Here is a 25,544-nt window from a genome sequence, read left to right on the forward strand (position 1 = left end):
CTGAGGAATAAAAGAAAGCAGAGACAGAATGATGGTGAGAGACAAGAAATAGAGAAGAAGAGGCAGAGCTTCTAAGAGAAGGACGGGAAAAGAGGAGGAGGAGGCCATTTCAGCCTGAAGGGCTTTACAGAAGCAGTGGCTTAAAAAGATGGATAAGATTCCCAAAGCTGGAAAACAAGGCAGGAGCCACTGTAGACGTCTCCCAGGGGGAGTTTCAGTGCTTGAGAAGCAGCTCCCATAAAAGGGCCCTCTTCCTCCTCCCAGCGTGTCTCAAACCATGTTAGCTGGAGCTCTCCTTTGCCCTCACGCCATGTTGCCTGCTATATGGGACTGAGCAAGAAGAGAACATGGAGTTTATCCTTGGAGTTCTAAACTTGGGATCTAGAACATTTTAAAAATAATCCCCAGTGAATTTCAAGTGCATTTGGTTTCCTTCATAATCCAATGTATTTTATTTTATTCATTAAAACCATTAGTCTGAGAAGAGTGATGAGTTTTAACATATGTCTGGCAAAAAAAAAAACAAAAACAAAAAAAAACAACCCACCAAAAATTAAGAAGCTTTGTTCTAACCTAACTCTCTTACCTTAGAGAGAGGGGAAAATCCATCTAGAAATTAAATGATTTTCTCAGGGATACACAAGTAATAAGGAGCTGAGCTTGATTTGAATCCAGGCACTTGGTGACTGTCATTCTAACCCCAAGTCTTCCAAGAATGAGGTCTGAGTGGCATCTATTCTTGTATCCCCAGTATTGAGGGTAGCATTCTGCATGTAGTAGGTATTCAGGAAGGAAGGAAGGAAGGAAGGAGGGAAGGAAGGAAGGAAGGAAGGAAGGAAGGAAAGAGAGAGGGAGAAAGGGAGGGAGGGAATTTTTAATTAGAATCGCAACCACAGAAACAGGGTTGTCAAGGAAAGATTTCTGGGCAGAGGAATGTCCCCAAAAGAGCCTTCGATCTCTTCCACCTTTCACCCCATCCTTGTCCCCACGTCTTGGTGAGTGCTCAGGGAGATTCTCTCTGAGGAGGAGCTGCAGGTCCCCAAGAAGGGCCCTGTGGCGGCTCCCATTCCTTAACTCTGGTATTGTCATCAACGAATTCTCTCCAGACACGAGGACAGCAAGGAAGGCAGCCGGGAGTCAGAACAGAGAGGGAAGCCAGGACTGAGGAAGTACCTAGTGTTTGCTTAGGCTTCCCGCCACCAATGAATCCCAGATGTTGGCTCCAGCTATCACATTCTTCTGGGTGCCAGCACAAACCGACCAAGTCCGCATCAGGCCAGGCTGTGAACCGTTGCCAGATAAGCCCCAGATCCCATCCCTGCTGGCCCTGCCAGGGAGGGAGCACTGCCCCCCAGTGCTGAACCACCGAGGGTGAGCCCAGCACTCAAGGCTTCCCTGCATCGAGCCCCAACCACTTTTCAGCTTTATCACCTTCTACCTCCGCTCACACATCCTGTGTTCCAATCAGAACACGCAACTTGCCATCCCCTCAATACCTACCATCTCTGTGCTTTGGCTCATTGTGTCCCCTATACCTAGGCTGTCCCATCAACCCCATATTTTTCCTGCTGAAACTCAGCTTCTATGATATCTCCTCTCCATCTCATCCCCAAAGCAAAAGGGTCTGGGAGAAAAGACCAGAGAAAACCCTTAGAAATTAAATCTCATTCCCTCAACTAAGAGCCAGAGGGGAGAATAAACTTATCCAGGATCACAAGGCTGAGCAACAGAGGCAGGATGAGGAAGCAGATTCTCCTGCTTCACCAGCACCACGGCCTCCTCCTAAGAAGCACCCAGCTGTGTCTCTCATGGGCCTTCCCATACCAGCCTGGCTCTCTGATCATTTCTGTCTCAGGATGTCCTGAGCCCCCTCACAGCATGAACCGATCCCACCTAGCCAAGGCTCACCCAAGGGCGTGCACAGATCAGCCCACAGTGGGTTCTCTGTGAATGTATAAATGAACAAATGGTTCAGCCCCAAGAAAGGTGCTTCATGTGCCCAAGAGGGCTCCCACCTCACAGGTACTCAGTATCTCAGAGTTGGAAGCAACACTAGGGACCCTCTACAACAGAAGTTCTTAACATCCTGTCATGAACCTCTTTGGAAGGTCCCTTTCAGCATCATGTTTTTAAATGCATAAGATAAATTCTGAAGGAGAGCAGTTGTATTAAATTACACACTCACTGTGCATGTGTGCATGCAAATACACATACATATGTATGTATGTGTATAAAAAGTTCAAAGCCTCTGAGCTAAGGATCCTTAATCTAGCAATGGATAAAGGAGGAAGACACATCTCTAACTTGAGACACTTTCTAGTTGTGTGACCCTAGGCAGATGGTTTAACCCTCTTTGCCTCAGTTTCCTCATCTGTGAAATGAGCTTGGCAAATATTCCAGTATCTTTTTGGCAGGAAGACTCCGAATGGGGTCACGAAGAGTCAATCATGACTAAATAATGACGGAACAAAATCAACATCCCCTACAAGTGGACATCTGATTTCCAGAATCCAGGATCTCCAGAGGTAGTGCATAATACTTGGAGACAATTCTAATTTTTAGGAAGTTCTTCCTGACACTGAGCCCAAATTTGTTCCCTCTGTAGAAAAAACACCTGTTCTTGGTTTAATAAGACTAAAATCCAAACTCAGAAGATGGCATACAGTAGATGCCCAATAAAGGCTTGTTGATTGAGCAGAACCTTCTCTATGACAGCCCTTCAAATACTCTGCACTAAGTCACTTTGCCAGCTAATAAAGGTCCCCGGGACACCCAGATGACTTTGTAGGAAAGCGTTCTTCCGTCCCCCTTCCATGGGGGTCACCTCCTCAGACAGCCCTGATCCCATCTCTTTCCATCTCTGCTGGAGCTTTGGCTAGTCCCATGTCCCCCCACACTGCCTTCACTCCTGCCTTCAATCTCCCTCGCTGCTCTTGGCTCTGCTCCGTGCAGACAGACCCAAGCCTCTCCCTTCTTTAAAAACCCTTGACTGGACCTACCCATCCCCTCAAGTTATCGTTCTCTGTCTGCTTCCTTTCACAGCCAAACTCCTGCACATTCTTGCTTCCATTTTCCCACCTTCCTCTCACTTCTTGGCTGCTTATCATCTGACTTCCAAAGCTACCTCTTCACTGAAGCTGTTCTCTGATGACTTCCAGGAAACTCTGAACTCTCCATTCTTGGGTCTTTCTTCACTATCAATGGCCTCTCTACAATGTTGACCCTTCCACCTCCCGGATACCCTCTCTTCCTCTGACCTCTGTGACTGAGCTCTCTGCCTCAAGCCCACTGGCTATTTCAGGAGCCACCTCATCTCTGACACATAAGCCGTCACCCCAGTTCTGTCCTGATCTCATTTCTCTGCTCTCTCTCGGGGACCTCATCCCTTCCCACAGGTCCGATGGTCACCTCTGGGCAGATGGCTCCCTAACGCAGACAGTAGCCCTCATCTCTCTCGAGTCAAACATGCAATTATCATCTGCTTGCCTGATATCTCTACCCAGATATCCCATTATGATCTCAAATGCATCACATCCCAAAAGGAATTCATTATCTTCTGATTATCTTCCCAAGCTCCCCTGTTGTTTAGTATCGATGATACTGAGCATCCTCCCGGCCAGCCCACTTAAACAACTTGGGGGGCATTAGTGATTTTCTCCTTTCCTTTACTTCTACCCCTAAATCCAATCAGGTGCCAAATTTTATCCATCTCTCCCACACACATATAAACTCCTTGAGAGAAGGAAGTATTTTTTTCTTTCCTTATCTTTATAACCCCTCTATCTAGCACATAGTAGGAGCTCAAGAAATGTTTGAACTGATTTTTTTAATTAAAAATTTTCAAAACATATGCAAGGATAATTCTTCAACATTAAACCTTGCAAAACCTTGTGTTCTAATTCCCCACCCCCTTCCCTAGATGGCAAGAAGTCCAACATATGTTAAACATGGCAGAGATATATGTTGAACTGAATTTTTAAAGCTAGAGGTCAACACAGTACCGTGCAGCTAGTAGATACTGAATCATTACTGGTGGCAACAGGTTGAAAATAAGAGACCTAGACCTTGTCCTTAGAGAACGCTCCATCTTGGAAAGACAAAGGAGGCAGAGATCCTGCCCCTGAACATGGGGAGCTCTCAGAATGGGGGAGACAGAAGGATTAACAAATATTTACAGAACAACTGTTATCATATATTGTTTGCCTTCTCAGTGGGGAGGGGAGAGAGAGAGTTTGGAACTCAAAATTTTAAAAAAATGCTCAAATAAATAATAAATTTAGAAACAAAATGATTTAAAAAAAAACAAATATTTACAGAGCATCTTACATGCCCTCTGGGTATAATAAAGAACATCTGGCTGGGGAAGCTAGACCTAGTTCCCAATGTGCCACGAACTGTGTGACTTTGGAAACATCGCATTCCTCATCTGGCATCAGTTTCCACTCCTGTAAAATCCGGGAGTTGGACTAGAGGGTCTCCGAGACCCTTTCTCCTGGCTCTCTGTGATTCTTTTAAGAAGTCGAGGCTGTGCTTTTTGGCAGAATGGGATCTGCTTATGGCTGCTCAAGAGCTTGAAATCCCCCTTCTCCCTTCTATGAGAATCCCCCCAGACCACCCATGTGCATCACTCACCCCTCCTCTATTCTGAGTGTCCCTGGGATACCTCTTGAATCATCACTGTGAAAATCCGCCTGCACCCCCATCCCCGGGGCAGTCAGGAGGTTTCTTTCCTCACAGTTTGTAACCTCCAGGTTGTCACTGAGGTGGAAGCTGGCCCAGGCCTGAGTTGGGGTGTCCTTGGGAACGGGAAGAGGTGGGCCTCTGCTCCTCCCCTCCCTCCCCGCCCAGCCCGATCCTCCACGGGCCAGTAACCTTGGCCTGTGTGTCTGTTTTGAGTAGGAGAGGGAGGAGAAATCAATCACCCTTCTAACCACTGACAAATATTCAGGGCAGCTGGATATTGCAGGATGGGAGTCGTTACCCCTCAGCCTGAGAAAATCACAGTTACATAAACACACACTGGAGCTAACTGACCCAGCCACACCACCCACAAGTGCACTTCAATGCACACTCAGGAACCAAGCGGGAGGTATTTATTAATCACCTATTGTGTACCAGGACCCGGGCTGGACATGGGCATCCAAAGGCAAAGAAACAACATCTTCTCATAACTCAGCTACCATTCGACACCAGAGTAACTAACCTTCCCCCAAACCTCTCCTTCCATCAGCCACCCAAAGAAAGATCACAAGCTGTTCTGAAATGGAGTAAACAAAATAAAGTCAATATTGATCAATGGGGATGAAAAAGGACAGAGGGCAAAGGGCAGGGGCAGGGACAGTATTGGGGTAATGGCTCCTACAAGGTCCAAAGGGCAGAGGACAGGGGGCAGGGGCAGTATTGGGGGGTAGGGATTCCTACAAGGCCCAGAGAGCAAATGATAGGGGACAGGGACAGTATTGGGGGGCAATGACTCCTACAAGATCCAGAAGACAAAGGGCAGGGGCAGTGTTGGGGGGTAAGGGCTCCTACAAGGCCCAGAGATGGGTGTGATGTTAGGGGACCGTGGTAGTGCTGTGGGGACCATGAACCCCTGTTCACACAGGGGGACAGAGGAGAAATAAATCAGAGACACCGGTGCCTGGATGACCGCATCTGAGGGTGTGCATATATCCCTTGTGTGTGTGAGTGCCCAACTATGATGCTGTCAGCATACATGGGCTGCAGTGGGTACCTCTGTGCATGTGGCTCATGGGCATAAAAGGCACCGTGGGTGAGAGGGCTGTGACTGTGTGAGGCTGCAAGCTTGTGCTCCTGTCAGTGCTAGTGCGAACACCCTTGCTCACACACAATCCTGGGAAGAGGGAAGAGGTAGGACTGGCTCCTGGAGGGTCTGCAGACACCCGTGCTTGGAGGCCTGGAGTTCTGAAACATGGTGTCCATGAATGTGCTATCAGATTGCTTTTTTAACATTTCAATAACTGTATTTCAGCATAACTGGTTTCCTTTGTAATTCTATGTACATCGCTTTATGCATTAAAAACATTATTCTGAAAAAAATTATTCCATAGGCATCAACAGACTGCCAAAGCATTCTGTAACACCAAAAAAAGGCTAAGAACTCTCCCGAAGGTAAGACCTTACATACAGTAGGAACGTAATAAATGCTCACTGCACTGGGTTGGCCAAAAGCATCAGAACTGGGCCTAATTCTGAGTTCTGCCCCCTTCCCCAGGGGCAAGATCTTAACTTCTCTCCCAGAAAAGAGGCATCTCATAAAAGGTTTGTTTACCAAATGAAACGGGCCAAAGGTTTTATGCCTCTGACTCCCCAACCAAGTAACATAAAAGAGAAATGAGTTTGGAAATAGGACGGAAACTTCTTTTCTGTCTACTGGGCTCAGCCCCAGCCTGCTCTGATCTGGGAAAAGGAAACTATGATTGCAGATGAAAAGTCAGAAAGGCCCCAAAAGGAAGAAGAAACTGAGGTCCAAAGAAAGGTTTTGAACCCAGGTCCCTGGGATCCGAATCTAAGTTTCTGAAATAATCTCAGAAAGGGTAACACAAGAGAATACTTGACTGAAGTTGGGAAGTCGCAGCCAGGTTCAAATCTTGCCTCTGATACTTCTTATTTGGGTAGCAAGTCACAATCTCTCTATAGAAGCCCCTGTTTCCTCATCCATAAAATGGAGATCATAATAGCAACAGCTCTATCCCGCAAGGTTCTGAAGCTCGTGTACTAAAACATTTTCACAACATGCATGTGCACATGAACACATATGTACATGTATAAACATATGCGCATGTGGTTATATTTCTCGCACCAGGGGTAATGTTTTTATCCTGATCATAATCATCTCTTGATCAGCCGTCTCTAATAGAGATTGCATTATTGATTAATCATTGATTGATCATCTGACACATGAGAAGGTGAAACCTACCAAACTCCAGCGTCTGGACCAGAGAAATACAATTAATTAGAGGCAGGGTCAGGATTAGACTTGCAGTCTTGGGCGCCCAAGTCCAGCCCGGTTGTACTGCATCACCTGTTGTGTCTCTACACTTCCAGCCCAGTCTGCCTGGTTACAGGGGACACAGCCAGAGCCAGCAGCTCAATGCCAGGGACTGAAGGTTCCAGGACACTGTCCGGCCCGGTCTGAAAGCCTGGGAGCCGATGCTGGACACAGGAAGAGGAATGCCATTCACACGGCACTGGAAGAACATGTTTACGTCCTTAGGAAATATCCCTCTTCATTTAGCCTGACATTCAAGGCCTGCCAATATGTGACTTCTCAATGTCTTTCCTTCCTACAGGGTCCTTTCCAGACACACTGGAACACTGGCTCATCCCTGATTTCAGCCAGCCTTTCCCAGCTCTGCACTCACACAAACCCCAGAGGGAAAAATGTCTCTCTCCCCTGCAAAAATTCTTCTTATCTTTCAAGACTGGCATTCCCTGATAATGGAAGTTTTCCTATAAAAACCATAAGAAAATGTAGACGTGCTCTCCCCACCTCACTCTGACCCAGAGCAGAAAGGACCAAGGATTTCAGACACGGCAGGACCCTCAATAAGTCTCATGTGACTGGCGAGGCAGTTGACTCTAAGTACTCACAAATCCTCTCAAAGAGACGTCTCCTTCTTATGTGCCCCCAATTTCCCTCTCAGGGAATTAAAGCCAAGAAAACTGAAAGTTTCCCACCTTGAAAAGATAGAGCCAATGGGATACTGTATTATAGTCTTCACATTCAGCAAGGGGCTCCTCTGTTGGTAAAAGGTACTAATCAGCTAGGGTCTAGTTGACCTTCTTGTAACATTAATTTGCTGCTGTATAACTCTGGCGAGGTGGTATATTCAGAGAGCCCTGGGCCTGGAGCCAGAAAAACCTGAATTCAAATCCAGAATCAGATACACGAGTTGTGTGACTCTGGACAAGTCCTTCGTGCCTCGGTTTCCTTATCTGTAAAATGAACTGGAGCAGGAAATGGCAAACTTCTCCTATATCTTCACCAAGAAACCCCAAAAGGGATCAAAAAGAATCAGACATGACTGAACAACAACAAACTTCAGCCAAGTCATTTCCCTGCTCAGGGTTTCATCCCAGCCTCGGTTGATTTTTCTGGAAAAATGAGCGACTTGGCTTGGGTGATCCCCAAGACCCCTTCCAGCTCTAGAACTGATGGTTTTATGATCCTATAAATCATTTCCTTTTTTATGAGTCTACGTTTTCTGCTCTAGAAAATGAAAGGGTTGACTAAGTGATCACTAATAACAGTAGGAACTGTTCGCATTTCGATGGCGGTTTACAGAGGACATTCCTTATAACCGCCCTGTAAAGCAGGGAGCACTAGGATTATTATCCCCATTTTATAGGAGGAAACCAGAATTCAGGGAGGTTGAGTCAGCTGCCCGTGGTCACAGAGGGAGTAAGTGCCGGGGCTGAGCTCCATATTCTTTCATCTCGCTGAACAACCCTTCTCCAGCCAGCCCAGAAACTGCTCTCCCTATCTGGAGATGCTGGGCCACGGGCCGACAAGTTCACTGGAACACACTAATGCAAACCACATTGTCCCACTATACGGCCTCTGGTTTTTTTCCACCCACAACACGAAGCCCTCGGAATCGGCAGCGGGAGCCTCTGCGAGAGCAAACAGATGTTTGCTGGTGGCTGCCGCTCCGAGCGCCTTGTGCAGATCATAAAAGGGGAGAAGAGGGATGATCCTCCTCGTGTAAAACGCTCCCCCATGCGCCTCGCATCAAATGGCGCTGACGGCGGAACAAGCTGTGAAAAACCGAAAACATAAAAAACTGCTCCCTCGGCCTGGCTGGGAATAGGAGCCGGAGAGGTCCCGGCGGAAGGAAGGGGAGACGGGAGGGAGAGCTCGGAAGGCATCTTGTCTGACCCAGCCTCCCCAGGCAGGCAGGGAAGGCAGGGAAGGGGCTGGCCCAAGGTCACACAGCCAGCTGGAGTCTGCGCAGGGAGAGAAGCCAGCTCTCCTGCCTCGCCACCCAGGGCTGCTGCCACGGGCAGGGTGAGCTTCTGTGTCGGAACTGAGGAGCTCTGAGGAGGAGCGGGAGCATCAGGTGTCCAGAAGGGCTGATAGGTCAGCTGAGGAGGAGGCTGGCGTACTGCCGCTGGCCTTTAGAGGCTCTCGGCCCTGACACATGAGTGGAGAAGGCTGGATCTCTCCGCTTCCTCGTGTATAAAATAAATGGAGCAAATGATCTCTAACGTCCCTGCTGAGCTCGAGATTCTATGGTCCTAAGATGCTATGAATCCTGAGGGGGTGCCCCATGGGCCCCGTGATCTGGAGATCCAGAGACAAGAAAGCCAGATAAGGGAGACACAAAACCTTCCCTGGCTCCCAATTGGTTGTTGAATAAAGTGGCATTCAGTGCCCTTCACAGTATGGCACCAACCTGCCTTTCCAGGCTTATATGAAATTACTCCCCACCAGAACTCTGTGCTCCAGCCACTCTGAGCACACTATCATCCACCACAAAAATATCCCCATTCTCCTTCAAATGCCTACCCTCCTTTCCAGGTACAGTTAAAGTGCACTTCCCTATTCCCCTCCCAAGAAGTGACTGACCCTTCCTGCATTGTCTCAGCCTGTTTCTCTACAATATAATTACTTGTGTGCATTCTCTATGCCCCTCACCGTTACCGCTCTGCAGCCCTCAATATTGGCAGGTCATTGACAGTGAGAACTGTCTCACCCACCTCTAGCACCAATGGATGCAAGTTCTGGGCCCCCTTGGGAGGAGCTGTCTCCTGGGAGCTGTCCAACAATGGAAGAAGCTACTTTGTAGGGTAGGGGAAGGTGGTAAACTCCCTGTTGCTGAAAATGTTCAAGGAAAGGCTGACTGGACCATCTAGCCAGGTAAAGCAGTGGCTAGAGCGATGGATGGATCTAGAGTCAGGAAAATCTCAGTTCAAATCTAGCCTCAGGTACTTGTTCTGTCTCAATTTCCCCATCTGTACAATGGGCATAACAAGAGAAGCTACCTCCCAGAGCTGTTGGGAAGATCAATATGTAAAATACTTCACAAACCCTACAGAATTAGATTATTAGTTATTGCTATTCTTGCTCTGAGAGGAGTCTGGGACAGATTACCTCAGAGGTTTGGACTGAGTTCTCCTGACTCCATAGAATAATAAAATATTAGCACTGGAAGAGACCACACTCATCTACCTCCCTCGTTGCAGAGATGAGGAAGCAACATGGGAAAGAAGTGACTTCCAGTCCTTCCAAAGTGCTTCCCTGGGAGAACGCCTCCTCCCCGGCTGCCATGTTGGACGGGACGGGTCCTCTCCATCACTTTTCCTCCATCACCTTGTACTACAGCTCAGGCTGCGGCACCCTGTTCCCCCCTCTGGCCAGCACTGCCCACCCCTCCTCCGGACAGAACCGCACTCACCCATCACGATGAGCGTGTAGTTGACACTCAGGCTGCCGAAGCCGTTGGTGGCCTTGCACACGTAGGTCCCAGCATCCCCTCGTTCCACTTCCTTGATTTTCAAGCCCTGGGGGAGCACCCGAAAGCGGGCCCAGCCGCTGTGGATGGTGCGCCCATCCTTAGTCCACATGGTGAGAGGGGGCGGGTCCCCTTCCACAGGACACAGGAGTTTGACGGTCCTCCCCAGCCTCGCCGACTGCCTGGGGGCCACCCGGTCGGAGATCCTCGGAGGGCCTGCAGGAAAAGAGAGAAGAGAACTGAGCTGGGCTCCCCACCAGCAGCCTGATAATTCTCTCCTCTGCCCCTCACAGGGCAGCCCGGCCTGGGAGCTGGAAGGCCTCAGGTGGATTCCCTACACTGGACACTACCACTGGTACAACCACAGAAAGTGGACTCGCCTCCCGAGCCCCAAAGAATCACAGGACCAAGAGATTATTAAAGCCGATCCCTTCATTTTACTGAGGAACCAAGGCCCAGGAAAAAGAAGGGGTTTCTCCAAAATCACAGGGATAATCAGTGGCAAAGCCAAGATTCCAAACCAAATCTCCAGATTCCAAGCCCGATGCTTCCCCACTACCCCACAGAGGCTCCTGAGCCTTTAACAGGAATCCACACTGTGCCCAGAGAACAATACAGGCAATCACCCCGGAACCATGAAACAAGCCCAAAGACTGGCCACGACTCTGCTCCTGACAGAGAAGTGACAGACTCAGGTACAGAAAGATATATAAACATCCGAACCAGACCAACATGAGAATTTGCTTCACTTCACTGTACATGTTACTTGTAAGGAGTTTTTAAATCCTTTTTTCCAATCGATCATTCAATCAACAAATATTTTTAAAAACCTATTATATGCTAAGATCTGGGAGGAGAAAGGAAGGGAAAGTATAAGCCAAAGCAAAGAAAGAAAAGAGGATGAAAGTTTTTTTTCAAATTAACAGGAAAGTGAGGATAGAAGGAGCCACAGACAAACAAGATAGCTTAGAAAGTTACATGTGGAAATTATTATAAACTCAAAAAGACTAACAAAGAGTCCTAAGAGTGACGATTTCCCATATAATCTACTTTCTTCTCCCTTTTATTTTACATAAAGAAATACTTTAATTCAGAATAAAAATTAAAAAGGAAAGAAAGAGTTCATTTTGCTCTGTCCAGCACTGTGGTTTCTCTTTTGGCTCAGGCTGATCCCCTACACACACACACACACACACACACACACACACACACATACATCACTTACTCACACCCACGTCCAAGCCTCAGGGGAAGCCTGTTCCTTTCTAGCTCCTCCATGATTGCTCCTCAGATACCCTGAAGCCCAAATGAATAACAGGACAGGCCCTTAAAAACAAGGAGTCCTAATTCTTTCATGCGTTTCTAGGTACAGCAATTCTAAAGGTCAGTCTGTGGTCATCCTGGGGGTGGGAGAACAGCAGAGTGCAAATAGAGCAGTTGTTGGGGATGAAGAATTTGCAAGAAAGCACATTTCTTCACCAAACACCCTGGGATCGTCCTCCCCTGTGCTGATCCCTTCCCTTGCCGGCCTACCCTCCCTTTCCCTCCATCCCTACCCCAGGGACACCCAGATAAATCTCAGGTGAAATCACGTTGGATTCTGGACAGAGGGTCTAATGAGATAAACTTCCTTACAGGCGCCCCACCCTAGCTAGCTGAGGCTGGGGACTGCCAGGGCCCAGAGCTGGAAGGAGCCAACCTCTCCTCCTGTTTTAATCTCCCTGGGTGTGGGCTCAAAAAGACCAAAACGGTTTTAAAGGACAGGATAGGTACGGGTCTTTCACCCTAGACTGGAAGCAAGACACATATTCCAGGTCTGTCACTAATTGGTTTTGACATTTGCTAAAGTCACTGTCTTTTTCTACATCTCAGTTATATATATGTATGTATGTATATATATACACATATAATACCTACATAAATATAATCATATGTATATATGGTTATATAGTAGCTGCGTGTGGAGAGAGGAAGGGAGGGAGAAAGAGAGAGACAGAGAATCAAGAGAGACAGAGGAGAGAAAGATGGAGAGAGAACAGAAGAGACACACATATACTGGACTTCAGTTACATAAATATATTTATATATTGTATATATTTATATATGATTTTATATAGTTATATAGTATTATGTGTATAGATATATACTGGACCTCAGAATTAATAAAAGATAAAAAATATTTTTTAAAGATTTGATTTCACTAAATATCACCCAATTACATTAAAAAAAAAAACAAAAAACTTTAACATTGTTTTTAAAATTCTGAGTTCCAAATTTTCTCCCTCCCCCTAATAATATCTTGATGGTAACAGTAACAGAAGCAGCAAGAATAATGAAGGTTTAAGCAGTCAGGTGGCACGGTGAACAGAGCAGCTGAGTTCAAATCCAACCTCAGACACTCGCTGTGTGACTCTGAGTAAGTCATTTAATCCTATTTACCTCAGTTTCCTCATCTGTAAAATGAGCTGGAGAAGGAGCTGTTCCAGCTCTAGAACACAAAGTCAGATAGTAAGTAATCTCTGCAATACCCAGATATCCCTAGGAGCAAGTGATGTTATCTTTACTGGAATGTAAGCTCCCTGAGGGCACGACTTGTGCTTTAATTCCTTTTGCAGCCTTAGCATTTGGCACAGTACCCATGTCATGGCAAGATTTTAAAAATGTTTTGTCTAACTATCATTCAGAAGAATGAGGAACCAAAGTTCCTGTTATATAATCTCAATGTTTTGTATTGAATACTATTTTCCCAATAACTGTCATCATAAAACCTGAGCTGTGTGTCTTGGACTTAGCTTTGATTCTTCCTTGTTCCTTGCCTTCTACAACCAATCATCGGGGTCTCGTCCCTTCCGTGACTACACCTCTCAAACTAATTCTCCTTTCTCTTCCCTCCCCTGGCACAGCACCTTTATCATCACCTGACTGGACAGTGGCTTCCCAACAGGTTTTTGTCCTTCACTAGTCCTGACAGAATAATCTTGCTTAGGCAAGTTGTACATAAGAGAGATCTGCAGTTTTGTGAGCAATCCTAGTTTTCAGATCTACTGCATATATGGATATCTCCATTTTGTTTGGAGTTTGGAATAAAAATTTTAGAATTTAAAAAAAAGGGAAGAAATCTTTCTTATAGATCTAATTGGGTCACTTCCCTCCTCAAGAATCTTCAATGATTCCCTATTGCTTCCCAAGAAAAGTTCACACCCATCTACCTGGCATTTAAAGTTGTCCACAACTCAGTAGGGACACCAAAATACACACACAAAAATGCATACACATTGTGTCTATGTGTCCGTCTCTGAGTATGGCTATTTCTTTGTGGTGTTCTTTGTCTAAATGGGTATTTTCCTATGCCTTGTTCATAACTCTACATTCATGCTTCTGTCAATCGGCATCTCTCTCTGGGTGCATGTGAGTGTCCACACTTCCCTTTGTGAAAACACACTCTGGGGTACCTGGACGACACCGGAGTGTTCCCCACCGCTTTATCTATTAAAATATTGCAGCTCACTTACACTCGGACAAATGTGCTGAGCTATTTGCATCCAAAGGGAAGACACAGAGCCCGGACTCGGGCGGCCCTGCCTGGGAAGGGGCAGCCCCACACCTGTCTTCCCCAAACAGCTGGGTCAGTATCCGTTCCCATCAGCGATCCCAGTGGCGGCAGCTCCTGGGAGGGGTTGAGAGAGATCCTTCTTCCATTCTCCTTCTGCAAGGATTCCATCCATCCTTCCAACCCCCCATCCCCCAGATATTGTCCCTCCCCCATGCACAACACCCCTGGATGCCCGCCAACCAAGCCTTTCAGGAGGAGGGGAGTGCTTGAGGGAGAGGAGGAGAAGGAAAAGATGGGCGTGAAAGATTCCCCTGGGGGGGCGGGGAAGGAGACATGATAAGACTGGGGCTCCCAGGCTCCTCTACCCCCTCGGAGCTCCTGGGAGAAGGGCATGAGGGTACAAGAACCAGGAGTTCTTGGGTCAGACTGGAAAGTTCATGCACTCCCCAAGCTCCGGCCCTGTATTAAAACTTGATTTACGGTCCTTCCGGAAACCCACTAGATACTCTCTGTTTTGATAGCAATTGGAGCCTTGGCTAGAGATTTAGCAACACCTCCAAGGGAAGGGAGGGTCAGTTCGCACTACACATTCCTGCCTTCCCATGGGTGAAGGCTTTTCAACAGGCAGCTGGAGGAGGGGGAAGAACCGCGGCCTGCCAGGCCGAGACATCAGTTCTGATCTCAGCTCTGCCGCGGAGTCTCTGTGGCTCTTAAGCAAGAGATCTCTTGTGAAGTCTCTGTTTCCCAACCTCTAAAATGGGGGGAGCTCCACTGAGGTCTCCTCCAACCCCGACTTCCTATATTCTAAGGCCTGAAGCTAATGAGCCTGGGAAAGGGGACCACCGCTCTCCCAAGTCCAGCCCCTGGCTAAGAGGCACTCATCCCCTACCAGAGAAATCATCAAAGGGAACCTGGCTCACCCCCCCCCCAAAAAAAAAAAAAAACACTCCATATAATTACAAAGAAGAAATTCCAGGGCCTCTTGGATCAGAAAGCCATGTGTATACCCACACACTGTATTGTAAAGTTTATGAAGAAATTTTAAAGTTTTAAGAGTCCCAAGGGTTGTATATATTTTATTGTTTAATAGCAGACACGTCCGCATCCCATCAAGAGAAGATTTCTTTGGGGAGGTCCACACTGGCAGAACGGCAGCCTAGCTTCTCATCCGGTTCCTTGATAAAAACTGGGAGGGCCCCTAAGAACTCAGGAGATCGGAACTGGGAGTTCTGCAGTCAGAGAAAGAAGTTCAATCTTCCCATTTTACAGATAAGGAAACTGAGGTCCAGGGAAAGAACTCATCTAAAGTCACTCAGGTAATGGTGACTTTGTTAGTGGTCTGCAAAGAAAGGGGATAGTAATGTTTAAATCACATTTACAGATAAACTGAAAAGCAGTTTATCTATGTTATTTGATCATTTGAACCTCACAATAATCCTAGGAGGGAGATGCTTTAATTAACCCTATTTTACAGATGAGTAAATTGAGAAGTGACTCATTCAGGGTCATACAATGAGTCAGCCTTTGAGTCAGGATCTGAATTCAGGCCTTCCTGACTTCCTTACTCCAAGAACTCTGCTTTTTTTTTTTTTTTTTTAATTAAAACTTTTTATTTTCAAAATCTATACATGGATAATTCTCAACATTCACCTTTACAAAACCTTGTTCTAATTTTTCCCTCCCCTAGACAGCAAGTGATCCAATATATGTTAAACATGTACAATTCTTCTATACATAGTTCCACAAATATCTTGCTGCATAAGAAAAATCAGATCAAAAAGGGAAAAAATGAGAAAGAAAACAAAATATAAGCAAACAACAACAAAAAAGTGAAAATGCTATGTTGTGATCCATACTCAGTTCCCCACAGTCCTTTCTCTGGGTACGGATGCCTCTCTGCATCACAAGACCATTGGGACTGGCCTGAATCATCTTATTGTTGATGGGAACCATAAGACTTCTGCTTTACTCACTAAACCCATCATCATTCCATCTCAGTAAGGGGAGAAATTTGGTGAGGTTTATTTAACAATCGGTCTTGCAATTTTACTGTTAGAGTTAAAAACCATTCAAAAGATCATGTAGTCCAACCTCTTCCTTTTATGGAGGGAGAATTAAAAATCCCTTGCCTAAGGTTAGGGAAGAAAGAACAAGAGATCCTGTCTGAGATCAGGGAAGTACAATGGTCCCTCCTCCCAAAACTGAGGATAACAGATTTCTATTTCCTTCCATTCTAATCAAATGTTTATTAATAGCTATGAGGTGTCCAAGGCAATCCCAATAAACTTTGGATAGAAAACACCATCTTTATCCAGAAAAGGAACAGTAGAGATTGAGTGTAAATTAACACATCCTATGTTCATTTTTTTTCTGTTTTTTTTTTCTCTCCTATGGTTTTTCCATTTTGTTTTGATTTTCTCTTCCAACATGATTCATAAAGAAATGTGTATTAAAAAGTTAATATACATACCTAACCAGAAAAAAATAAAACAATAAAGAAAAGAAAGAAGTGGTAGTTAGAGCTTCTCCATGGATATTAGTTGCAATTAATTTTCTATATAATAGCACAAAAGTCCTCTCTTTTTTTCTGGGCCTCAGCTTTCCTATTGATAAAATAGGAGGCATGAACCTAAGTTCAAATGCTACCTCTACTGCTTGCTGCATGATCTTAAGAAAGTCATTTAATGTCTCTGGGTCTGAGTTCCCTCATCGCTAAAATGGGAATAATAACAGCATCTGCCTGCCAGAATGGTTGCGAAAATCATACAAGAACGGACATGGCTTCTGGAGCGGCTTCCAGTTCTTTATCTAGGGTTCATGGATACAAAGAAAGATTCCTCCTCTTCCCTCCCCAAACAAAGTGTCTTTCATCATCAGTCTCTGTAAACTCCCTTATATTAAAAGTTCAGGACTGATTTCAGAAAAGCTTGGAGAGTTATATGAACTGATGCTAAGTGAGGTGAGTAGACCAAGAGAACATTGTACACGGCAACAAGATTATATGATGATCAGTTCTGATGGACGTGGAATTCAAGGCAATTCCAAAAGACTTGGGATAAAAATGTCATCCACATCCAGAAAGAGAATTATGGAGACAGAACATGGATCAAAGCATCTTTTTGTTGTTGTCATTGTTATTTGTTTAGTCTGGTTTTTTTTTTTCTGCTTTTGATCTTGCATATCATGATGAACACAGAATTATGTTAAGAAGAATTGCATGTATATATGGGAAAATAAAAAATCTTTAATTAATTTAAAAATTTTTAGTAGTATTTTATTTTTCCACATACACGCAAAGAGTTTTCAACATGCACCTTTGCAAAACCTTGTATTCCAATTTTTTCTCCCTCCACTCCTCCCATCCCTTCTCCCCAAGACAGCGAGCAATCAATTTAGGTTAAACATATGCAATTCTTCTAAACATATTTCCATATTTGTCATGCTTTGTAAAAAAAAAAAATCAAAGATGGAAAAAACACGAGAAATAAAAAAAAACAATCAAACAAATAACAACAACAAGTGAAAATACTATGCTTTGATCCACATTCAGTCTCCTCTCACTCTGAATGCAGATTGACTTTTGCCAGCACAAGTCTATTAGAATTAAAGCTCAGTTTAACATCTTTAGGAAGACTTTTCACAGCCACCCAAAGAGTGGCCTCTGGATTTTTAAATCAGGAAAAGGGAATGAACTCCTATCATCTCCAGGCACCCAGTCCTACAAGGGACCTCTACCCCCACCTCTCTCCATCCTATATGGGGAGTTCCCTTCAATGGCTCCCAAAATGACTGGGGAGACCAGATTCATGAAAAAGAACTCAAGACCTTTCTCCAACACATATCACGGTCTGTTTAGAGGCAGTGTGGTCTTCCTTGGGTAAGGAAGAAACAGAGTGGACATCTTTCATCTAAAGCCTCCTCCTTCCCTAATGCCAGCCCTGCCCCGGCCCATCCCTAGACAATATAGAAATGATCTTTGTCTCCTGTGCTAGTGTCTATCACAGTCCTCTCTGGCCCTAATCTAGAAGCTCCCTGAGGGCAGACACCACAAGATCAGGTACTTTTCTCTTCATGTTCCAATGCCCACATACAGTTCTGCACACTATAGGCACTAATTTAGAGTTTTCAAAGATCTGGGAGGGAATCCACCTGTTCTCCACCCTTAGCCCAGGTCATAGAGGAGGACAGGGGAGGTTCTTGCACTTGAACCCCATCTGCTGACCTCTAGGCCAGTGCTCATTGATGGATTTGAAAGGACTGAATGAAGAAACAGGGCAGGGTCCACCCAACCTCCTCCTTTCCTTCCCACAACTCCTGGTCCTCAGAGAATAAGCACAAGTGTGCAAACACAAATTCTCTCCCGTCACTCCTCCACCCTAGTGGCCCACGAAGCTGTGTGTAGTCCACTTTCAGCACACCCTGGTTTAATAAATAATTAGCCACTTCCCTCAGAGACAGACACTGCCTGCCAGGCTCCCCGACAGGAAATTCTAAGTGTCATTGTTTATGTCTGCAGGGAAAGAGAGAAACCACCACAGTGAAAGCTCTCTGGGAGCCAGGCCCTGGACCCGCCTGGGTGATATTTGTAAATAACTGACTTACTGCAGCGTGGGCCCACAATGGAGGCTTTCTTCACATGACGTGATCACGGGAGGGCTTTGGAATTGGAAGGGGTTTGACAAACTTGGAAACTATCATTTCTCCCAGGACCCATCTGCAGAGCATCACAGCAGAAAGGGTTCATCTGGTCCAACGCTCTCACTCGACAGACAGGGAAACTGAGGCCCAGAAAGGGAAAGAAATTTGTCCCACATCACACAGCTTTAGTCATGGGTCTTCCCCCCATTGTAGACAAACCATGACAGACAAAGCCTGGAAACATATAGAAGAATTAAATGATCATCTTATCTCTCCAAGGGACCTTGAAAGCATCTGATCCAGTCCCTTTACTTTAGAGATAAGGAACTCAGGTTCAGAGAAGGGAAGTGACTTGCTCAAAACTATACAGGTGAGTAAGAAATAAAGGTGAGCTTTTCTAATGGAAGAATATAAAAGAGGCTTTCTCCTCTTTTCTTTGAGCCAGGAACGCATGGTAGGATGAGTAAGAGACAAGAGGAATGGATTTGAAATCAAAGGACCCGTCTCGCCTTCCTTTTTCCTTCTTTTCTTACTTTCTTCCTTCTGTCCTTCCTTTCTCTATTTTCAATTATAAGATAAGGTTCAGAAGAGAGCAGAAGGAAGGACAAAAGGTATTACAGATGAATGAGCAGGACTTTAATCAAAATAAAGTAATTGATAAATGCTCTCTGGAGATCAGAATGAGAAGGCAAAGAGATGTATGAGATTTTCTAGGCAAGAAAGGGGTGACCTGTTCAAAGCCACAGAGCAAGGCATTTTAATTATTCATTGCCATTCAGAATAAATAAGTTTAGTAATCTATACAGGAAAAACAAAATGGATGAAGAATGCATATTGGCTATAAGATGATATGCAGTTGAGTAAACAATCAGTTCACCAAGTTAGCATGTCAGCCTTAGACAAACACAATAGATAGATGGATGGATGGAGAAAATAGAGGAATGGAGTAATCAAAATATCATTTGAATAATTATCAGAGAATTAAACAATCTCAAATTATTCTCTATTGCTTAAGCATCTTTTTAACCCTAATATTCTCCCAGAAATTCTATTTGCCTCCAAGCCATGGAGAAGCACAATCTGGAAATCATCAAAATTGTATGAGGCCCAAAGGGCAATGGAAAGACACATGGTATAGATAAGTAGACTACAACATGTTAACAAAAATGACTTGGACTCGAGAAGTGACACAAAAGATTTAATAAAGGACAGATTACAACTGGAAAATGAGATGGGTCATTCGTACATCAAGATCTCAGGATAACAGATGGGCCTGGACTGCTCAGCACTGGGTTAATATGCATGAAATATTAGAAGACTTCTAGGAAGCCTTAAAAAAGGAAATGGCCAAGAATCACACAATATAAAAATGGAGAAGGCTTCCAACCTTCAATGGTGAAAAGAAGATTCATCAACATAGTATTTAAAAAACTAAGCATTTTATTAAGCAGTTATTATGAGCTTACTGGGCTAGATAGGCACTGGGTATACAAAAGATAAAAGAGAAATAATCCCTGACCTCAAGAAGCTTATAATCTATAAAAGAAGATGACATCTACATACAGAAATAGACAGAAAATAAGTGCAGAAAATGCAAGGTCATTTTAAGGGAAGCCCCCCTCCACCCTTCTGCAACAACTGTGGAGAGCCAAAAAAAAATGGTCTTCTATAGGAAGTGCCATTTAAATTGATTCAAACACAAATACATCCTTAGTGAGTGGGCTTCCTGTGGGAGGCAGCATTGGCCCCAAGGACCTGGGATGGGGGATATGAACTGACCCATTCGGAGCAACCAGAGCCTGGGGCCCAGCCCAGAGTTACCAGGAGTTCAGCCCAAGAGCTCTCACTTTGCCTCGGCTGAGGAGCCTAGGTGGATTAAGGTCTCGCCAGCCTAGCTGCCAATTCCTTACCCTTTCCTGAAACCAAACCCTAATCCCTCCTGAACAGAGAATCCGTCTGGAGGCTCACCTCTGACCAGCTTACCCTTCATCCCACTTAATAGGAGAGAAAACAGAACTAAAAATCAATTCTCCCCAGCTGAAGCCAGCTACAGTTCCCTCCGCCAACCTCTATCTAACTGGACGTCTCATAGATGGCCAGTTTACTCAACAGTAATCTCCAAACTCATCCATCTCGGGACTCCCTCCACCAATGAAAACCCCAACATCACTATGAGTCGGTACTCATGAACTGTTCTTGTCAAAGCAGGAAAACGGGGAAAACTCAGTTCCAGCAAGGAAACTTTCTGAGTTTAGCTACTATGATGGTGTAGAAATTACTTGGAAATGGGGATTTATCCTAGACCTGATACTTAGGGCCGTATCATCATGGGTATGGAGCTGAAAGGAACCTTGGTGATCATCTAGTTGAAGCAATATAATACCACAGAAAGATAAATGAGCTCGATAAGTGGAGAAGTCTTCAGACCCTACTTCTGCCATTTATGTCCATCACTTGTTTAACTGTGACATGTATAAATTTAGAGACATCTCCCTCCAAATGTCTGTATGGATTATTTGTCCCTGACTTGTGGCAGAGCCTTCCAAGCTTGTATTGATCTGATCAGCCACAGGCGAGAGATGCTGTAAAATGAGCTCAACAAAGTAACGCTCTTTTGGTTCTCTTTGAGTATAAAAAACAACAACCAAGGTTATGTTTATCTTTAGACACTAGATGTCTAAAGTCCCTTCCAGCTGGAGATCTTCACTTTGTGGATGAAATGATAGAAGCTACAGAAGTGGAGTCCCTACCCAAGGTCCTACAGGTGAATAAACAGCAGAGAAAGAGTAAAACCCAGGGCTTCTAACACCAACTCTGGTGCTTGGTCTATGAGGCAAGTCTCCTTCCCCTTTGTCTCTGCATCTCAGTTTTCTCATCCATAAAACGGGAAAAATAATCCCTGCATGATCTGCCCCATAGGATGGTTGCAGGGAAAGGTCAACACTCAAAAAGCCACAGGGATTTATAGTCAATAGTAGCACAATTGGTCCCTCAACAGAATACAAAGTCCATCCTAGAGCCTCTTTGACTTGGGAAGATCTTCTCTCCCAGTACGATAGTCAAAAGCTCCAGATTATCTCTGAAAATCATCAGAAAAAGATTTTAGTGGTGGCAGTGGGGGGAGAAGTGAGATAATGAGATATAATTTTACCAAAATAAAGGAAGAATATAAAGAATTCTGAGATCTTTGGAAAGATCTGTATTTTTAATATTCACAAAACAAAGGATAACAACATTATGAACATCAGAACTCTGACCAATGTGCCTATTCACAGATGTGAATGCTTCACCCCTCCTGGCAGAAAGAGGCTTAGAGGTGTGTATTATTGGCTGATCAAGGCTCCCCTCCATCTTCATCAGAAAAGTGGTGGCTAGAGGTTGTGGTGAAGTGTACATTCTTGGAAAGGCTGATTTATTGATGTGTTTTGCTCGATTATACTTTGAGATGAAGAAAGAGTCCTGAGATGGGATGAGAGTCATTTATTGAGAAATGACTGTTAAAAAAAATCCAAAACAAAATCACATCATTTTTTTTCTTTCTTTCTTTGGTTTGGGGGATGAAGCAAATGGGACTAAGTGACTTTCCCAGGTTCACATACCTAGGAAGTATTAAGTGTCTGAGGCCGGATTTGAACTCGGTCTCCCAGACTCCAGGACCAAAACTCTATCCCCTGTGCCATCTAGCTATCCCACATCATTTTCTTTAAATGACCTGTTTATTCATTTCAGAAGTAAGGTCCTAGTCAGTGCACTCTAACATATACATCCTTCAGTACTAAAAAGGCTCCACTGCAGCCTCCAGGATAGACTCCAAACTGCTTAGCATGACATTTAAAGTTTTCTACAGGAAGGCCCTAATTTTTCCTTTTCCCCATTATGTCCTCCTTTCCAAAGCCAAAAGGGTCGACTTCTTAGCTCTTCTCCCAACACAGGCCCCTTCATTCCTACTTCAGGAGTTTTGCCTGGTCTTCCCCTTCACTCCTCAAAGTCTTACCCAATCTTCATGACCCGGTTCTAGGGACCACCTCCCCATCCCAAATAGTGCTTTCTTCCAGTAATACTTTGACCTACTAAACTCCAACCCATCCTTTCTCCCATGACGCCTTCCTTCATCCCTACTGTCAATGATAATTATTCCCCTCCCCTTCCTCAGTCTCCCCAGGCCTTTCCCTAGCACCCCTCTATGCCGCTCTGGGGCATTCAAGTACATAAATACATTTATTACAGAAATAAAGACCACATATCATAGTTATATGTAGGAGGCTTTTAACCCCTACTAACCTTTAAACTCTTTAAGAAACAGCCATCTCCTATGTAATGCTTACTGTTTCTGAAATAATTTCCACAAGTCTGGTTTCCATATTTATAGATATAGATAGCATGATTAATTGTTTAAATTGAAATGTTGGTAAATACTATGAAATGATATTTAATTTGGATAAACTGTGAATAATACAAGATTTATGTAAATATATAACAAGATATTTTCCTCCCTGCTACCCTGAACTAATAAAGTGAATTGTACAAGAAAAAAAGAAAAGAAAAGAAATAGCCATCTCACACGGGTACCCCAGAAGTCTTAGGACAGCGCTAAGTTTTAATAGTGTTAAAATGCGCTAAAAGCTTTGGGACAACCTGAATAAATGCCATGTCTCCTCCCGCCCAGAGTTATCTGTAGCCTGTGTTTCAGCACTCATTTCGCTTATCTTCTTATTCTCTATCGCCTCCTGGCACATAAGTGCTGTGTCCCCCGACTGTAAGCTTCCTGAGGGCAGATTGTCTCTACCATTTCCTATAAAACACCTGGAGCTCTTAACCTCTGACCCCTCTATATAGGGGGTACTGAGGGCACAGGTGGGCAGCACAGGGTGCAAAATCAGAGGCTCTCCATTTCAATCCTGACTGCTACTTCCTACTTGTGTGACATCAGAGAAAAATCCCCTCTCCTCCCTAGGCCAAGGAAATCACAAATTTCTTATCATGAAGTGAGGCTGGATGAGCTGATCTTTATGCCCCTTCTGCTGGAGCTCGGTGATCCCATGGCCTGTGAAACCTTTCTCCCCAGCCAAGAAGGTTCCTGTTTAGCCACTTGGGCCACTAAAGCAGAAACAGGCAGCTCTTGACCCTTTGCTCTCCCTCTCTCTCCCCTCCAACGCAGCCACTTAAAGCTTGGAGAGAAGCCAGACGCCTCCTTCCCCTCTGCCCCGTGGACTCAGCCTGGACAGAGAAAGGCCGCCTGCTTCCGAGAAGAGAGCAGAAGGGTGAGAATACCAGGGTCAGAATGGGATTTCTCTACCTTAATCCCTTGCCTCTGGGCAGGCATTCTGCCCCTGGGGTGAAGGACAAGTCTACTGCAAAATGGCTCCAGGGATCCCCTTCAAGATTAGGGGCTTGGGGCAGCTGCCCCCTTTTGCTATAAGTCCCTCTATATAGGGACTGGTTCTGTCTTCCCAAGGATTTCCCCCACCCCCCATTTTTTTCAGACACGCTCTTCTAAGGTTCTAGAACCAGGCATTGGTGCAGACCCCAGACCTGAGGCTTTTATCCAGCTTGGCAGGATCCGTCAAGAGCATCCATTCCCACCCTCCCACATACTCTCATATATAATCTTTCTCTGAGTTAAGGATTACTCTTCTCTCTAGAATCTTCCCTGAACAAAGCAAGCCATGATAAGGTCCTAAGCCCCCAGCTCTTCCCGTGGCCAAGGAAAGGATCCCAAGACAAATCAGGCTGAGGGGTTTTCAGGGGTACAGGTGAGCGTTGGGGGGCACACAATACTATCCAAAGCCTAGTATTCTATTAATCACTCACCATGGGTATCTGCAAACTTTGGGAGGTGAGGAAAGTACCTTTTCCAAGTCCACTTAGCTCCTCCCAGCATCCCTTAGAGGTATTAAGCAAATTGTCCCAGGCCAAGTTGCCCCCAGCACACCCCGCCCAGGACTACTCACCCAGGCTCCCCAAAGCCCAGCCAAGCAGAGCCCCTGTCAGGGTGGGAAAGGCCAGGCTGGCAGGATGGGGTGGGGTCTGTGTCTGTAACCAGAGCCCCACATTCCAGGGCAGCTGTTTGGGAAAGGGGAAACCATTGAGGGACCATGGTTCCTTTTTCTACTGCAGCCAAGGGGCCAAGAGAGAGAGGGGAGAGGCCCCACAATAGCCACAATCATAGGGCAGACACAGAGAGAAACGTGGAAATATGGAGTACAGATACACAACATACACATGAAGAAATGTAGAAGGCTGAGATGCTCAGCCATATACAGAGACATTCAGCCACATACAGAGACACTCAGCCATATATAGAAACACTCAGCCACACACAGAGACACTCGGCCATAAACAGAGACCCTCAGCCACACACAGAGACACTCAGCCACACACAGAGACACTCAGCCACACACAGAGACACTCAGCCACAGAGACACTCAGCCATATATAGAAACAGCCACACACAGAGACACTCAGCCATATATAGTAACACTCAGCCACATACAGAGATATTCAGTCACAAACAGAGATGCTCAGCCACATATAGAGACATTCAGCCACATACAGAGATGCTTAACCACAGAGATGCTCAGCCACAAAAATGCTCAGACACATTTAGAGACACTCAGGCATAAACAGAGATGCTCAGCCACATACAGAGACACTCAGCCACAAAGAGACACTCAGCCACATACAGAGACACTTAGTCACACACAGAAACACTCAGTCACATATAGGGATGTCCAGGGACACATACATCCATGCAGGTGCACCAACATTGAGAAATTCAGTCAGAGACAGGTGGAAGATCATACCCACATCCCCTGTGCACACACACACACACTCTCACACCCACACAGGTCCCACACATTCTGCTTCTTGGGGAT

At 45.2% G+C, this 25,544-nt stretch overlaps 1 protein-coding gene across 3 annotated transcripts in view; it reads right to left on the bottom strand.

Annotated features, from left to right (window-relative positions):
• Positions 1 to 25,544, bottom strand: part of FGFRL1 (fibroblast growth factor receptor like 1) — a 127,649-nt gene that overhangs the window by 43,887 nt on the left and 58,218 nt on the right. For all 3 annotated transcript variants that reach the window (XM_031942734.1, XM_031942735.1, XM_031942736.1), the window contains one exon: positions 10,422 to 10,694. In XM_031942734.1, the coding sequence (XP_031798594.1) occupies positions 10,422 to 10,694 (273 nt within the window). The remainder of the gene's footprint in view (positions 1 to 10,421; positions 10,695 to 25,544) is intronic.

The sequence above is a fragment of the Sarcophilus harrisii genome, chromosome 6 (genome assembly GCF_902635505.1).
Source record: "Sarcophilus harrisii chromosome 6, mSarHar1.11, whole genome shotgun sequence".
NCBI classification, from domain to species: domain Eukaryota; kingdom Metazoa; phylum Chordata; class Mammalia; order Dasyuromorphia; family Dasyuridae; genus Sarcophilus; species Sarcophilus harrisii.